General features: G+C 41.0%; 1 protein-coding gene across 12 annotated transcripts in view; it reads right to left on the bottom strand.

Annotated features, from left to right (window-relative positions):
• The window catches only part of gatad2ab (GATA zinc finger domain containing 2Ab), a 146,196-nt gene that overhangs the window by 56,563 nt on the left and 71,265 nt on the right, over positions 1-18,368 (bottom strand). For all 12 annotated transcript variants that reach the window (XM_087975934.1, XM_087975933.1, XM_087975929.1 and 9 more), the window contains one exon: positions 681-978. In XM_087975934.1, the coding sequence (XP_087832060.1) occupies positions 681-978 (298 nt within the window). The remainder of the gene's footprint in view (positions 1-680; positions 979-18,368) is intronic.

Below are 18,368 nucleotides of genomic sequence, written 5' to 3'. Positions count from 1 at the left end.
AGAAGCCAAGTCATTGAGTGCATTCAACACAGAGATAGATAGGTTCTTTATTGGTAAGGGAATCTAGGATTACAGGGAGAAGGTAACAGAACGAGGTTGAGAAACACATCAGCCATGATCGAATGGCAGAGCATATTCAATGGGTTGAACAGCCTAATTCTACTCCTGTACCGTACTGTCATATGGTTCAGAAGATGAGGGACTTCGTTTATGTTATGGTTTGGAGAAACTGTGAGACAAGAGGTGACATTTACTGAATTTTCTAAATCAGGGGTCCTGACTGAGGAGACAAGGTTGAAAATGAAAGATCATCAATTTAAGGTGATTGACAAAACAACCAAATGGGCAACGGGGGGAAAAAACTTTGCAAGGCTAGGGAGAAATGGTAGGAAAATGATTCTTGCTGAATTGCTCTTGCACACAGCTAATACACACAGGTGAGACTAAATAGCCTCATCCTGTCCGGCAACTACTTTCCTCCATTGCAACAGCAGCGTTACTTCCAAAATATTTCTTTGGATGTAAAGTGCAAGGGGGGTGTCATGGAGGTCAGAAATGGGCCACATAGGCGCAAGTTCTTTGTTATCTCTTTTTAGTGACATTACTGGCCAGCTAATTTCTCCTTTACAGAAATAGAGTAACTTTAAAAGAATTAGATGAATTTATGGCTGTATACTCACATCTTTGATGTGCTCATGTCGACAGGTTCATCACCGGCCTGTACTTCTACTTTAATTGTTGCTTTCACTTCACCAGGCCCTTTTAGTAACCCAGGAGTCCGACCACCACCCCGATCGACGGGTTCAGTTTTAATTCTCATTCCCCCTTTCACATCATCTAGTTCACTGTCCCTATCATTCCCTCTGGAACATTCCATTTTTGGTTTCTTCATATCCACATCATTATGCAGGCCTTCGCGCTCCAATGCTCTCTTTTGGCTTCGTGTTCGGTATACTTCATCTGTCATAGCAGAAATATCTGTCAAAAAAGACAAAGTATTACAGGCTTTGATTTCTCCACCTAATGTTACACTGCACTAAAAACAAATTTTTGCCCCCAAAACCTCTTTTGATGCTTAAAGATGGGTCATCAACTGGTCATTGGAGAATCTCTAAACATTGGATATTTGGGGTCTTGTTAAGACAGGTTGTAAAGAAGTAACTGAGGCACCAGACAGGGATGAAAAGGCATGAAATCAGAACTGATATATAAGCAAAGACCAAATGTGCTGAGGATCTCTTCTCTGGGGTGAAGACAAACCAACAAGCTGATACAGGTGCTCAAGATCATGAAAGGGTTTAATAGGGTAGATTTAGAAAGGAGACTACAGTAAAGGAGGCCATTGGGCCCATCAAACCTATGCCGGGTTGTTCCATTCAGCCTTTACTTCCCTGTCCCCATATTCCTACAATTATTCCTCCTTCAATTGCTTTTTAATGAGTAAAATTTAATTTATAGCCACTGTGCGTTTCAAATCCTAACCACCAGTGCATAAAAATCCTCTCAAACCTTGGATTCTTTTGCTGATCATCTTAAATCTATGCTCTTTGGCTATTGACCTTTCCGCCACTGGAAGAAACTCTTCATTTACTTTCATCAAAAACCTCCGCCAAGCCCTACCAAATCTCTTCTCTTAAACTCACATAAGCAAAAATTGGAGATGCTTGAAATTTGAAAATAGAAAAAGCTGGAAACACTGATCAAGAGAACGTGTGACAGATCAGAGACCTTTCATCAGAATTTTTCAATCTTTTCTGCTCCAACAATTCCAGTTTCCCAGTCTACATAGTTGCAATGCTCCACTTGCAGAACCACTTGAGAGCTATACACTAACACTTGAAATATTTTTCATCCAATTTAGCAAGACAACTGAAAATTCCACCACCGACACAATCATCAAGAGAAAAACCTAACCTTCATTTAAATATATAAAATGTCCGAAACAGGGTGTGACCATTTCCTCTGCTTCAAGTAAAAATCTTCAATTCCATGTCAAATGAAGGTCAAAGTTAATTCGAATTTCATTAAAATCTTCCAATTTAGCAAAGCTCTGTAATAGTGGTGATTTTCTCCTTATTACTAAAGATCTTCATTGATTAGGTCTAATGAAGCTCAGAGATGGCTGACTAATGCACCTGATGAGGGAGCGGCGCTCCGAAAGCTTCCAAATAAACCTGTTGGACTATAACCTGGTGTTGTGATTTTTAATTTTGCACACCTCAGTCCAACACAGGCAGTTCCAAATCCTCGTTAAATGCTTCATCTGATCTACCTTAAATGCAGATTCTGGTATTGAATTTTGTTACTAGAACAAACATCCTTGACTTTCCTTATCTTCACACAGAACCTTTGCACACAGTAGCTTTAAGATTTCCGAGTGGACAATCAGACTGCAATTAAGTGTCACAAAGTTTTCATGCTTTGGCTATTTAAAATTTAACACAATGGCTATTTAACTTATTGATACCAATAGAGAATTAACAAGAAATTTCAAAGTGGAGAGAATATGGATCATGTGATTGAAAGGAATAGTATAGATGCATCAAGGGGAAATTAGTAGCTGGTGAAGGGAATGGAGAGTTGTGCTTTTACAATTGAATAAGGAAACGTTGGGGAGAGTTTCATAATACAGCATAAACACCAAAAAAAGATTTGTTAGGCTGAATGGATTGCTTTTGTGCTGCATATCCTATGCAAGGAAGAGGGGCAAGATCACCTTCAAACGAATGAGTACTCAATCATTTAAATATGTTCTTACCACAAGTGACAGAAATACACACCGGTGAGCCTTAAATCAGTGGTGGGTACATTGTTGGTGGGGATTCTAAGGGACCGGATTTACATGCATTTGGAAAGGCAAGGACTCATTACGGATAGTCAACATGGCTTTGTTCATGGGAAATTGTATCTCACTAAGTTTTTGAAGAAGCTACAAAGATGATTGGTATACTCTAGACCGGTTTGGTCTGGGCGAAGTTTTCATAAGATGCGTAAAAGGTTCTCTACAGTTTACCTCTCGCTGTGGTCATTACCAACGGGGTACGTTCAAGCAATTTTAATATTTCTAGGGGCAGCCAGCAGGGCTGTCCCCTTTCACCATTACTTTTTAACGTTGGTGATTGAACCGTTGGCAGAGGCCATTCGTGGGGATCTCAATATATCAGCTCCAGAAGTGGGGTCAAAACTACACATGATCTCGCTGTATGCAGATGATGTTCTAATTTTCTTGACAAATCCAGCAGTCTCAGTGCCTTGCCTGATACAAGGCAGTCACGCGTTTGGCGGTTTTTCAGGGTATAAGATTAATTTTGCTAAATCAGAGGCTATGCCTATGGGTGGTCTTACGAAAGAGTTGGCTCGAGAGTGACTATAGATTCCCATTTAGGTGGTCACAGGGGGGTTGTGTGTACTTGGGCATATTCATTACTCCAGTTCAGGATTGGCTGTTCAAAGCCAATTTTACTCAATTATTTGAAAAAATTAAACAAGATCTCCAAATTTGGGAGACACTTCCAGTCTCATGGTTGGGTCGGATAGCGCTTATTAAGATGAATATTCTCCGTTTGCTATACCCTATACGGATGCTCCCCCTGATTTTCAATAAACAAACACTCAGGAGACTGAACAGTTGGTTCAGCTCCTTTATCTGGCACCATAAACGGCCCCTCATTAAATTAGCCAAACTGCAGTTGCCTCACAGACCGGGGGGGAGTAGACCTTCCGAACATTAAAAATTACCAATTAAGCTCGCTTTTGACCTACGTAAGCGATTGGGTTTGTGGGGACCCTCTTTCAATATGGCTAGATATCGAAGTCTCCCAGGCAAGGTGCCCCCTTACCAGTTTGCTGTTTTTGGACAAGGTGAGGACAGTTAGGTAATATTGCCATAACCCAATAGTCATCAATACTGTTAAAGCATGGAGGGCAATTCAGCAGAGGGAAGGTAATATTGGCAAAACATCTTTGTTTACACCTTTAGTGGGTATGCCGAGTTTTCAACCAGGTATGATAGATTCAGGATTTAAACGTTAGGCAGCTAGGGGTATATCTTGCATGGGATTTATTTGAGGGAGATGTAATGATGTCCTTTGATCAGTTAGTACGGAAGTATGAGTTACCTAATAGAGACCTCTTTCGTTTTTTTCAAGTTAGGGATTTTATTCAAAAAAGGACCTCACTTTTGACTGATCCCTACAAATCTGACATAGAAAGAGGGGTACTAAGGGCTAAGAGCACACTGTCAGTACTCTATATCACCAACTGGGGGGTGCCACCTCAGATGAGTCTGATCGACACTGCAAGATGTGGGAGAGAGAGCTGGGTGTTGAAGTTTCTTCAGAGGCATGGGAGGATATTTGGGAGAATGCAAGGAAGATATCAATTTGCAATAGGACCCATGCTTTACAATTGAAGATTCGCCACAGGGTCCACTTAGCCCCAGACCATTTGTCAAAATTTAAACCAGGGGTATCTTCAGCATGCCCCAAGTGCAAGGTCTGTATGGGTACTCTTACCCATTGTCTTTGGTCTTGTGACAGGCTTCAAACATATTGGAGCACTGTGGTGGGTGCGATGGAGAGGATTTTAGGTGTAGGGGTGGAGAAGGATCCTATTTCGCTCCTTTTGGGCCTACCCATTGTATTTCCTGCAGACTCGCATAAGGCAAAATTTTTCAATATTCTTACATTCTGTGCAAGGAAGAATATCTTGCTAGGTTGGATATCAGAAAACCCCCCAGGCCTGTCAGATTGGTGGAAGATTATGGAGCATATTCCCCTGGATTTTCTCACAAATATGGTACACCACAAAACTGAGAATTTTTACAAGACATGGTCACCCTTTTTGAAATACCTGGACACAGATTTATCTGCCACACTAACAAGGGCTTTTATATAGCCGTAGTGATTGTGTTTCATGAGTCCAATATCCAGGGAGGAGGAACTGTGAATGTATGAGTGTTTTGTTGGCTGGGCGGAGTTATTACTATTTATTTGTTTGTTGTTAGGTATTTATTTAGTTATTTAAATAGCTAGTTTAGGTTTTTTTTACTTTTATAACTTCTCTATATATGTTTATACATTCGTATAGGAGGGTGGGTTGGAGAATGTTTTTTATTATTTGGGTTTAGTTTTATACTATTTTTGTACTGTTTTGAATTGCATTGTTTTGTATTTGTTGTAATATTTAAAAATCTATTTTTTCTGAAAAATATATTTAAAAAAGATTGAAGGAGGCAGAACAGTAGACGTCATCTACATAGACTTCAGCAAAGCATTCAACAAGATTCGGCATGGTAGGATAGATCACATGGTATCCAGAGAGAGCTAGTCAATTCGACAAAATTGGCTTGAATATAGAAGACAGAGGGTGGTGGTGGAGGGATAGTTTTCGGACTGAACGCCTGTGACCAGTGTTGTGCCACAAGGATCGGTGCTGGGTCCAATGCATTTTGTCATTTTTATAAATGATCTGGATGTGAATATGGGAGGTATGGTTAGGAGGTGTGCAGATGACATCAAAGTTGGTGGTGTAGTGCAGAGTGAAAAAGATTCTCAGAATACAACAGGATCTTGATCAGATGGGCCAATGTCCTGAGGAGTAACAGATGGAGTTTAATTTAGATAAATGAGGTGTTGCATTTTGGTAAGGCAAACCAGGCTAGGACTTGTATAGCAAATGGTAGAATCTTGGGCTGTATTACTGAAGAGAGAGACCTAGGGGTGCAGGTGCATTCTTCCTTGAAAGTGGAGTTGGTGAAGGACATTGGTGAAGCCACTTTTGCAATACTCTGTATAATTCTGGTCAGACTTCTAGAGGAAGGATGTTGTTAAACATGAGGGTGCAGAAAAGACTTGTAGGGATGTTGCCAGGATTGCAGGGTTTGCGCTATAGGGAGAGGCTGAATAGGATGGGGCTTTTTTTCAGAGACTGAGGGGTGGGTAATAGAGGTTTATAAAGTCATGAGGGGCATGGATAGGGTGATTAGCCAAGGTCTTTTTTTTTCCCCAGGGTTGGGGTGTGGGGGAGGGAGGGAAGCAGTCAGTCCAAAACTAGAAGGCAAAGGTTTAAGGTGAGAGGGGAAAGATTTAAAAAGGACCTGAGGGATGACTTTTCCTATGAAGAGGATGGTGTGTCCCCGAAATGAGCTGCCAGAGGAAGTGGTGGAAGTGAGTACAATTACAACTTTTAAAAGGTATCTGGATGGGTATATGAATAGGAAGGGTTTACAGGGATATGGGGCAAAATACTGGCAAATGACATGAGGTCACTTGGGATGTCAGGTCGGCGCGGATGATTGGGTCAAAGTGTCTGTTTCCATGCTGTATGACTCTATCGAACCCTAGAATTACAAAGCTTTAAGTTCTCTCCAGGACCAGCCCTGATTGAAAGGAGACAACCTAAAATTGTACTAGAAGTAAAAATACTGCAGATGCTGGAAAACTGAAATATAAATAGAAAATGCTGAAACTATTCACTAGGCCAAGCACAGCAGCTGAGAACCAGAAAAAAAAGTTCATTTTGACCTGCAACTCTCTCAACAGAATTTTAGCATTACCTGTTGAGATATTTATTCTTGTTCAGTTAGCAAATTCCTGGTTTCAAGTAGGCAGAACAAGATAGGCTCAAAGAAAAAGAACAAAGAAAATTACAGCACAGGAACAGGCCCTTCGGCCCTCCAAGCCTGTACCGGTCCAGATCCTCTATTTAAACCTGCTGCCTATTTTCTAAGGATCTGTATCCCTCTGCTCCCTGCCTTTTCATGTACCCATTGACATACATCTTAAATGAGTGTTTCAAGCACTCACCACTCTCTGCATAAAAGAACTTTCTCTGCATACCTCCCTTAAACTTTTCCCCTTTCACCTTGAACTCATGACCCTTAGCAATGGAGTCCTACACTCTGGGAAAAAGCTTTTGCTATCCACCCTGTCCATACCTCTCATGGTTTTGTAGACCTCAATCAGGTCATTCCTCAACCTGCCTACCTAATGAAAGTAATCCTAATCTACTCAACCTCTCCTCATAGTTAGAACCCTCCATACCAGGCAACATCCTAGAGAACCTCCTCTGCACCTTCTCCAAAGCATCCACATCCTTTTGGTAATGTGGCAACCAATACAGTACGCAGTATTCCAAATGTGGCTGAACCAAGGTCTTATCCAACTGTAACATGACCTGCCAACTCTTGTACTCAATACCCCATCCGATGAAGGAAAGCATGCCGTATGCCTTCTTGGCCTTCATTGATCCATAACTAGACTAAACTGAAATTTTAGCGATAAATTTTAGCAATGATCAGCCAAATTTCCACAATCTACACAAAAGTTAACATGCTGGTGGGGTAAGGTGAGGACAAGAGCAAGAATTTGATTATAGTCCTTGTTGTTCGGCAATGACCACTGCTGGAGAATACATACATGGTTTTCATCATTGGGGTAATGCATCCAATGCTCCTTCTAACTTCTATTCAGTGCACAGCTGGCTGTTGTGCTGAAAAGCCTCTAAGTTTGATGCATGGCTGCACATACATGTTTCTTAAAGGGAATGTTGCTAGTATGCAGTCAGTTTGTGCCCTGTGCAGCACACTCTTGACTACCACAAAGTTTTATGCACTCACATAGCTTGGAGGAAATATTGGTCACACCTTATGGGCCTGTTGACAGCCTATTTAATGTTCACTGTTCAAAGACCAGCCAATAGGATAGAGGAGTGCAGCTGGTATCTCTGAGAACATTACAAAGATCCATAGCTTTGGAGGGACATTCTCAGGAAACCAGAGAGGAACAGAAAAGTCAGTAAAGAGAACAAGGTGAAAAACAAAAACAACTTTTCAGCATGATACTAGAATTGAAAGGCTGAATGGGCTGGTGGTCATTTCACTGGAAAATAGAAGGCTGGTGGAACAACCTGATATAAATCATTAAAATCATGAAGGGGTGACCGAGAGAAGACTAGAACTAGGACCTATAGGATAATAAATGATAGATCAAAAAGGGAATTTAGGAGAAACTTCTTTACCTACTGAGTAGTTACAACTTGTAACTCATTATCAAAGGGAGCATAGACATGTACAGCACAGAAACAGACCCACCCCCATATCCCTCCAAACTGTTCCCATTCATATACCCATCTAGATGCCTTTTAGATGTTGCAATTGTACCAGCCTCCACCACTTCCTCTGGCAGCTCATTCCATACACGTACCACTCTCTGTGTGAAAAAGTTGCCCTTTAGGTCTCTTTTATATCTTTCCCCTCTCACCCTAAACGTATGCCCTCTCGTTCTGGACTCCCCCATGCAAGGGAAGAGACTTACTTTATTTATCCTATCCATGCTGCACATGATTTTATAAGCCTCTATAAGGTCACCCCTCAGCCGCTGATGCTCCAGGGAAAACAGCCCCAGCCTATTCAACCTCTCCCTACAGCTCAAAACCTCCAACCCTGGCAACATCCTTGTAAACCTTTTCTGAACCCTTTCAATGAATAGTGAAGACATCTTTAAGGGAAATAAATGGGAAGATATGTATGTTGGATGAGATGAAGTAGGAATGAAGTCATCACAAACAGCCCAAACAAGTTGGTGAGATTTTTTCTTCCTGGGGTCTCACTTGTATGTCAGAAAGGAATCAAGCTCTAGATAGTTTTTTGCCCAGCTATTAGTCTTGGAACAACGTCATTTCAAATCTACTAAGACTAACTCCCTCTTTCTGATTATCACTTACAGATCTTTACAAGGCAGCACACCTTCATTCCCCATTTGGCTGCTGCTGATTGGAAAATGAGAGAATGCTGACAATTAGCAACAGCAAAGCAGGAGAAATCATACCATTGTCTTTAAACCAAAACATTACTGTTTTTGCCAACATGCTAAATGAAGCAGGTCAGTGGAAGAAATATCTCTGAATTTCTTTTTAAAATGGCTAGTAACACAATGGGACACAGAATCAACTTGATTTCTTAATAAAACTGTCAGTATATAGCTGAGTACATTGTTGGGAGATAGCAAAGGACAGACACAGCTCAAATTCAAACGAATGGAGACACCGAATACTTCAATGAGAAGCACCTTCTTGCATACAGTGAGGAAGCATGAAAGATCTTTATTTGCAACATCCTGGACTGAGGGCAAAATCTTCAACCATGAAACAGTACATCTACCTAAGTACAGTTTCTCAATTAAAGGTTGAATCAGTATCTTTTCTGGCTCAGAAGCAATTACCTATAATTGCAATTTCCAAGTCTTTCCCACACACTCTGACATGACTTTGGATGAAATCTGTATGTTGTCTCAGGTCATGCAAGAGTTATGATGGTACAGGCATATGCTTCAGATTCTGCCTTCCCAATCCTGGCCACTATCCAGCAACACACCTTCCAGTAGTTGAGGATAGGTTTGACAATGACCTATAATGTGTTAATACTCATCATCAGGACTCTCTAGAAGAATGAACACCTGGTTGATGCATTGGAAATTGACAAATCTCAGCACTTTGAAAAAGTTGAAGAATGCAGAATAGCAAGGAGAAGGGCAGGAAAATATTTTGTATGGGATGCCCGCTGCTCAGGTAGTACACTTCAAATTTGGTTTACAATTATTTTTAACTGAATTTTATAACTTGTTAAAAAGACTACTTCCATTGTGAGTTAAATTATCGATTTTGAATATTTTTCAAAGCTTAAATTTCTCACTGGCTTTCACTGGCCAGAACTTACTCATCAGCATGAATCTTTTACATAACCAGCATTTAATCTGGCAAGATGTGACAGATTGACAGCATGTCACTTTCTGGTTACCTGCATACATCTGATAAATGGCTGAGTCACATTTGATCTCATGACATCACTTGGTCTCCACACATGACTCTTCCCACAAATCCAGGCGACACACAAAGCACTTTCCAGAGAACCGACTCGAACTGGCTCCAGACAGAGCTGAGTGCTGTTAACCCTTTGCACCCCTGCACATATTGAGATAATCCATGGGATTGGTGAATGAGCATACATACATCCCACCCATCCAGCAGACATGCCCAAATTGCTCACTGCTCCCGTAGATATACAGATTATTCTCTGCATGCATGCCCTAGCTAACCCCCCTGAACACACACCCACCCTCTCACAAGCAGACACGGACAAAGCAGTTTCCAGTGCCTGTCCCTTGGCAGGCTGACATTCCAAATTCTTACTTTTCGACTGTTTCAAGCATCCCGAGATCTTTGCTTTCCCCTGACTGTTTATTACTCACTTTGTGATTTACTACACTACCGCATTCTCTTTCTACGTGAACGAGTCACACTGGAGTCGAAACTTATTTGGACTTCCATGTTCAATCTTTGAAGAAGTGTTTGTTACCTTTGTGGACAAAGGAGTTATTTTCTTTCCTTTAACACAATAACGCAATTCACACTTCCTCTTCCCACTTGGACTACGTTTTCAACTCAACAAATAAAAACTATTTTGGTAACTTTTAAACAGTATTTTAAAGAACCCTGACCCCTGGGTGTGGGTTTCCTTTCTACAAAAGAAGTACAGATGTCATTGTAATATACCTAATGTAGTTAATGCACAATATAGGCCTTTTCTTTAAATGAAAGTGTGAAAAAGAGAGCAGACATGCAGGCATGAGTGGAGAAAAAGTGGTAGTTCCTGGCATTCCAACTGGCGCTCCTGCGTCATGGGGACGATTAGATTGAAGATGTTATTCAACCTTTGGAAATGGAAACGGCATCCTCTCCAAGTGGTGATAGGAAAAAGACCCTGATACCATAATGAACTTAATTTGCTGTCGCATCAGTCTGGAGTTTGCTTAAGAAAGGATATGAGGTCAGGTGATCTGAGATGAGGTGGGGTGGCAATGATGGCGACGCGGAAGAAAGAAACGTGGAGAATGCAGAGCAAATGAGAATGCACCTGTTTCGATACAAACTTCAGCAATCAAATCCTTCATATTTCTTTTGCTCAAGATGTAACATTAACAGCACTTGTATACAGCAATGGATATCAGCTGTTTTTAAAATCCGAGAAGAACATTTTATTGCAAAGACAGACATGATTTCCTCCTCCTCTCCTCATTCTCTAGCAGAATACAGGACTCCGCATAATATGCTTATTTAGTACAGTTAACCTCTCGCACCCATGGTACATACATGATGTGGAGATGCAAGTGTTGGACTAGGGTAGACAAAGTTAAAAATCACACAATGCCAGGTTATAGTCTTGTTGAACTATAACCTGTTGTTTGATTTTTAGCATCGTACATACATATAGATACAGCTAGATACCTGGTGACACCAAGACTCCTTGGCATGGAACCATGTGTGCCATGAAGTACCAGCCTCAGACCAGACAATATCGTTTCTTATCAGTACAATATTGTGCAGAATTCACCCTGTCTCTCAGGTTGTCCTTTTGAAACCAGTCAACTTTAGAACTCAGTTCCTCTGTCATTTTTCTGTGTGAAATTATGCCTTTCTGGGTGAATATGTTTCACAGAAGACAAAGCAAAATATTATGCCCTGGCTTGAATAACCCGGCACCAAAAACTGGAGCTGAGTTCAGACAGGCATTTTATACACTTTTTGTGCTCACGTGTAATTGATGGCCTTTGCTGGCTGGTCTCCTTGCTTTCATTATAGAATTGCACCTTGGAACGATCATGTTAGCTAGAAATTTGACAACGTAGAACAAATAAGATTATACCACAGTACAGGCCCTTCGGTCCTTGATGTTGTGCTAACTTGTGAGACCAATCTGAAGCCCATCAAATCTACACTATTCCATTCTTGCCCATATGCCTATCCAATGACCATTTAAATGCCCATAAAGTCTACTAGAGTTGCAGGCAGTGCGCTCCACACCCGTACTACTCTGAGTAAAGAAACATTTGTCCTATATCTATCACCCTTCAACTTAAAGCTATGTCCTCTCGTGCTAGCCATCCAAGGAAAAAGACTCTCACTGTCCAACCTATCTAACCCTCTGCATAGATGTCTCAATTAAGTCACCTCTCAACCTCCTCTCTAACAAAAAACAGCCTCAAGTCCTCCAGCCCTTCCTCATAAGACCTTTCCTCCATACTAGGCAACATCCTAGTAAACCTCCTCTGAACGCTTTTCAAAGCTTCCACATCCTTCCTATAATGTGGTGGCCAGAATAGTGCGCAATACTCCAAGTGCGGCCGCACCAGAGTTTTGTACAGATGCAGCATGACCTCATGGTTCCAAAACTCAATCCCTCTACCAATAAAAGCTAACACACCGTATGCCTTCTTAACAACCTTCCAACACACATCAAAATGTGAGTCAAGTGTAGTCAAATGCTAAAGGTAGGGTCAGGGAGAGAGGAACAAATAAGCCACCAATGCAATGCGTTTCAACAGAAGTGTTAACACCTCTCAAGTCCAGTGCTGGGACAACTCACAAAATGGAGATTTCCACACCCTGAATCGCAAGATTCCTAAAATCCTACGGTGTGGAAAAAAAGGAAATTAAGGAACATAAATGGCCAGTAGTTCAAGAGCAGATGCATTTCTTTGCTTACATTTGGCTTCAGCATACATGGGGTGATCAAAAGAATTAAAAAGATAATATTTGTGTTATGTACAGAGACCCCACTCAGCTGTTTGGGATGTAAACCATCAATTTAGAGGTAGCATCAGACAGAACCCTTCAATGTTTGAGCTGAAAATGTGTTGCTGGAAAAGCGCAGCAGGTCAGGCAGCATCCAAGGAACAGGAGAATCGACGTTTCGGGCATAAGCCCTTCTTCAGGAATCATCATCTTCCTGAAGAAGAGCTGATGCCCGAAACGTCGATTCTCCTGTTCCTTGGATGCTGCCTGACCTGCTGCGCTTTTCCAGCAACACATTTTCAGTTCTGATCTCCAGCATCTGCAGTCCTCACTTTCTCCTTCAATGTTTGAGCCCAAGCACAGAAGTGAAATCAATTTAGTTGAGTTTTAAAAGGCACAATAACTCAGATCTGAAAAGCTAAACTGGAAAGGCATGTTAAAGCGTTGTTACCCTATTTGATTTGACGTGGGGCTAGACTCAAAGGTTTGATGCGAATCCTTTCAATGTTATGGTGATCCTTTGCTGCACTAATCAGCAAATGTGGGGATTTACGTAAAAGACTTTCCACTCTGCCAACTCCTCGTATCCCAATGGTGTTAAAATCAAAACACTTCTTCAGCAACTAATTTTCCAGTACATTAAAGCCGTACAACCATTCACAACTCCCTCTGTTTTCCCTTGTAATGCCGGGACTGCTAAAATCCAAACATGATGCCACTTAATTACTAGCTCCAGGTTGCTCATTTTAACCTTGATATGTTGCAACTGGGCCTTGGGCCTTGAACTTTCAAAACAAACATACTTTCAGTCCCAATAATGTTTAAGTTCAGACAAACTGAACTCTTAGAAATTCTAGTTCTGTGTTTCCCTGATAGTTTGATTATAGCAATGTATAATTTAGACATTGTAAAAGTTCAGAAGCTTTGGGTGATTTAATGTGCTTTGAAAGTGTAATATTCTACAAATTTGTTTAAATTGATTGATGAGGCAGTAGTTAACTTGGTAATGAGGTAGTTTTGATTCCCTTTCCTCTTAGATTGTGAGCAATCAGTAATTCAGTAGTATGTCTTTGTTATTGTGCTGGAGTATTTGATCTTTTACGGACAGGAACAAAGAGTTAAAATGTAAAAGACAGGTTGGTTTTATAGGAAAATTGCCTCTGAGGCCGAAGAGCCCCATGAGATCAGAATACAGAGAAGTGTGTTTGAAACCAAGCAAGACAGTCCACTGAAATGTGGCAGTGTGGTATGTTCTTTATTTTAGTCTTAATATGACAAAACTATGCATATCTCAACTACTGATTTGCATATCTGACCTAACTATGGAATAAAGCAGCTTAATAATTCAAGCCAAGACTCCATACCAAGTAAAAGTAGTCAACGTGAACAAATAAACAGGACAGAGAATTTGTTCAAATAACATCCATATGCTATGTTATCACAGAAATAGATACAAGGTAGAGTAGTGAAACTCCCAGAAAGGCAACAAGTTCTGATCGCTTAATGGAATGACTAGCATCACTAAATCCAAGCAGGTATTTACCTGACCTGAGTTTCTAACAACATTTATGTAGAGCCTTTAACACAACAAGATATCCCATGGCATCTTACAAGATAATTCTTAAATAAAATTTGACAGGGACCTACAATGGAGATAGTGGGACCAATATCCAAAAGCTTCATCAGAGATTTGTTTCAAAGTGCATCTGAATAAAGGAGAGATAGAAATGTTTAGGGAGAAAATTCTAGAACTTTGGCCTGGGCAGCTAAAGGTGAGAAGTCAATGATGGAGAAATTAAAGTGAGAGATGTGCAAGAAACCTGAATCAAAAGAGTGCTGAGATCTCAGTGCTGTACAGTTGGGGACAATACGGAGATAAGGAGCAACATCGACCAGGAAGAGATTCTGAAAAAGGATGAGAATTTTAAAATTGTGTTGCAGTTTGACTTGGAAATACTGCTAGTTAGTGAGCACGAAGGCATCTTACTATGAGAGTAGACATGGGAAATAATATTTGATGATTTTAAGCTTATAAAGGGTGCAAGGACAAGTTTGGTCAACAGTGTATCGAGGTAAACCAATCTAGAGATAACAAAGATGTGGATGAGCATTTCAGCAGCATTTCTGATGTTGAGGATAGGGCGATGCATTAAGGATGGAAAGTGGTAGTCTCTTTGAGGTGTTATCAGGGTTGGGAGGTACAGGTGTGTGTTCAGCTCTCCATTGAGTCAATTAATCACTGGGACAGCAGGAGGGTAAAAATAATCAAAGACAGAAGGATTAGAGAGCAAGGGTAGATAAATAAGGCAACTATCCCACTCCTGGCCATTAAAAAGTGATCCATATTGCAAGCGCTCGCTCTCTGTCACACACACACACACACACACACACACACACACACACACACACACACACACAGAGGAGATGGTTCCGCAGGCAGTGTTGTGTCAATATTCTGTATTCAGTTGCCTATTTCTAAAGCAAGTTCAAGTTAAGATGGAATGTCAGCCTTTTAACCACACAACTTAATGTTTAAACATCCCAATAAGCAAGAATGCTGAATCCACCCTTCAGCCTGGCTTCAGGAGAACAGAGTCAGACTTGTGTTATCATTGGACCACTCCTTACAAAATACAGATTGACTTTGACCTCCCTGGTCAGGTTGGATGAATGGCAATTGGGTACTGAGGATAAATATGGAATTTTATATATCACTTTTCCAAATCTGTGCTATCCAATACATTGCCCCTATGTTGTAAATTAACCATTAAGATCTGGTAATAATTGTGTCTCTGATCATTAAGGCAATAAATAATCAAAGCCATCAGCACTTGTGCTGTGATCTTAATTCACATGGCATATGCATGCGAACTTTAACCTTTTAATGTATTTGTTTGAGAAGTGGAAAGACTAAAGTCAATGATCAAAGCTACTTGCATCTTCTGAGTGCACTTTCGTTCCTAAACAGTTCCTAAATAGTGGTAGCTAACCATCTCCCCTTGACATTCAATGGCATCCCCATTTCAATTTCCTAGGGGTTACCATTGACCATGAACTGAACTGGATTCGCCAAATGAATACTACAATTAAAAATGCCTGTCCAGCCACCTTTAAAGGTACTTTCTAACCTGTAAGCTCTAGTGTCAAGAGGACAGGACAGCAGATACTTGGGAACATAACCACTGGCAAGTTCCCCTCTAAGCCACACAACACCCTAACATGGAACCAGATCACCGTTCCTTCATTGTCACTGGTTCAAAATCCTGGAACGCTCTCCCTAACAGCACTGTGGTTGTACACTACATGCACTGCAGTGGTTCACGATTAAGGACATACTAAGCCTGCTGGCCCGGCTAGCGATGTTCAAATTCTATGAAAGAATAAAAAATTAATAAGGCAAAATAAATAGATAAACTATTTTTACCTGAAGTGTATTATGTCCAAGATGTTTTCCACTAAAATTATTATATATAGCTAAAACAGTGAGGTAGCCACACCCTGTGATCAGTCAGCAATTGTTATTTCAACTAGGAGAAAGTGAGGACTGCAGATGCTGGAGATCAGAGCTGAAAAATGTGTTGCTGGAAAAGCGCAGCAGATCGGGCAGCATCCAAGGAGCAGGAGAATCGACGAGAAGGGCTTATGCCCGAAACATCGATTCTCCAGCTCCTTGGATGCTGCCTGACCTGCTGCGCTTTTCCAGCAACACATTTTTCAGCAATTGTTATTTGTCAATCATTATCTTAAAATTGGCTCCAGTTTTGCTTCGTCCATCCTTGTAGCTCGGATATTAACTTCCCCCACTTTGCACTTGGGGAGGAAACTGCACCAAATTCAAAAAGTGCCATGTTATTAAGGAGGGACATCAAACAAAATGTTTGATCACAATGTCACCCATTCAAGTCAGACAAGAGGGTGCCTTATTATGCAGCTTTGAAAACCTAATTTCCTCAAGCTATTTGCTTTCATATAGTGAATTAGTTAATCTGAATTGAAGAAATTAGATTGATTAAACCCAGATAAACCACTCACAACCACACACCTAGGAAACATTGTGAACTATTAAATGCAGCAAAATTGCATTCAATTATAAGTACAGACCCTGGCATTACCATCAGGTCAAGGAACCAACACTAGTTCCACAAGGCACATGAGTGCATGCTGAAGAAATACAAAGGAATCTAGAAATGAGGTGCTAACCTGATGAAGGTACACAGGACCTACATGCATGGTAAATAGTTGAGACTGTGGGCTATAGATAAATTATGCCATCCTGTGACATCCTGAATGACGGTGGGCAATTAAACACTAACCAGAGGTGGAAACTTTATAAACAATCCCACCTTTAATTATGGCACAGGCCAGTTTGCTGATGCAAGCATTGGCAACCTCCTTCAAATAGAAGCAGGAAGTGAATGATGCAGCACAACAGAGAGGTCCAGAAGGCCTTTGATAAGGTGCCATACAGAAGGCTGCTAAATAAGATAAGAACCCATGGTGTTAGGGGCAAAGTATTGGCAAAGACACAGTGCGGAGATAAAGGATTTCATCAGGATGGCAACAGGTAGCTAGTAAAGTTTCACATGGATCAATGTTGGGACCACAACTATTCACATTATACATGCACAATGTGGACGAAGGAAAGGTGGGCATTGTTGATATGTTTGCAGATAACACAAAGATTGGTGGGGATGACAGGAAGCGCTGAAGTAGCAGGGAAGTTGCAGAAGGACTTGGACAGGCTAGGAAAGTGGTGAAGAAATAGCAGATGGAATACAATGTGATAAATTGTGAGCTTATGCACTTTGGTAGGAAGAATAGAGGCATAGATTATTTTCTCAACGGGAAAAGGGTTCGGACACTACCATTGCACCACATGAGCCCTGAGTTGCTTAAGGAAATGTCCAAGTTCCAATCACCTTCAGCTGCTTTATCATTGGCCACTTCCAAGGTAAGGTCATAAGTGGGGTTTTTGTTGATAACTACACATGTTCAGTACCATTTGCAATAGTTACTGAAACAAACAAACAAACAAAGTCTGTGGTCACATGCAGCAAAACCCAGGCAACTTTCAGGCTTATGTTGATACATGACAGAGGCAGGGAATTCAGTCACTTATCTCACCTCTCGACTCCCCAGTCTTTGAAATCACTACAAGGTATAAGTCACAAAGGCGATGGAATACATTGCAATTGTCTGAAGAAGTGCAGCCTAAGAATCTCGACCATATCCAGGTTGCACAGCCCAGTTGATCAGTACGCGAACCACTACACAGAGTGGCAGCAGCATTGCACCATCGGCATCTTTAATACTCTTGCGATAGTTCTTTCTTAAACATGACCTCCACCACCTAGAATGGAAGTTTCTTGCATGGGAAAACCTGAAAGCCCCAGTGAGGCACTTCTATCTTTATTAGAACTATATCACCATTTCTTCAGTGTCACTGGGTCAAAATTCTGGAATGCTCTCCCTAACAGCACAAGACAATGTTCCCACAACATATGGACTGCAACAATTCAAGGAGGTAGGTCATCATCACTTCATCAAGGGCAATTAAGGATGAGCAATAAATGCTGGCCTGGCCAAACATACCACATAAGAAAGAAAAAATAAAGCAGGATCAAGACCAAAGTTGGCACAGAAAGAAAGACTTACCAGCTAACGCACAACAATTCAGTTTTAAAATCTGATGTACCAGAAAGTGGGCCATCCACTTTCCCTTTCGCGTCTTTTACTTGTGAAACAACAGACAGTCCTTATGTGCTTAATAACTGTACAAGCATTTAATCACCTATACA

The sequence above is a fragment of the Chiloscyllium plagiosum genome, unplaced genomic scaffold, assembly GCF_037043375.1.
Source record: "Chiloscyllium plagiosum isolate Xiang-an unplaced genomic scaffold, Cpla_swu_hap1 HiC_scaffold_28, whole genome shotgun sequence".
Classification (NCBI taxonomy): Eukaryota; Metazoa; Chordata; class Chondrichthyes; order Orectolobiformes; family Hemiscylliidae; genus Chiloscyllium; species Chiloscyllium plagiosum.
The sequence above is the reverse complement of the archived record's forward strand: the minus strand, read 5'-3'. Positions and strand labels throughout refer to the sequence as shown.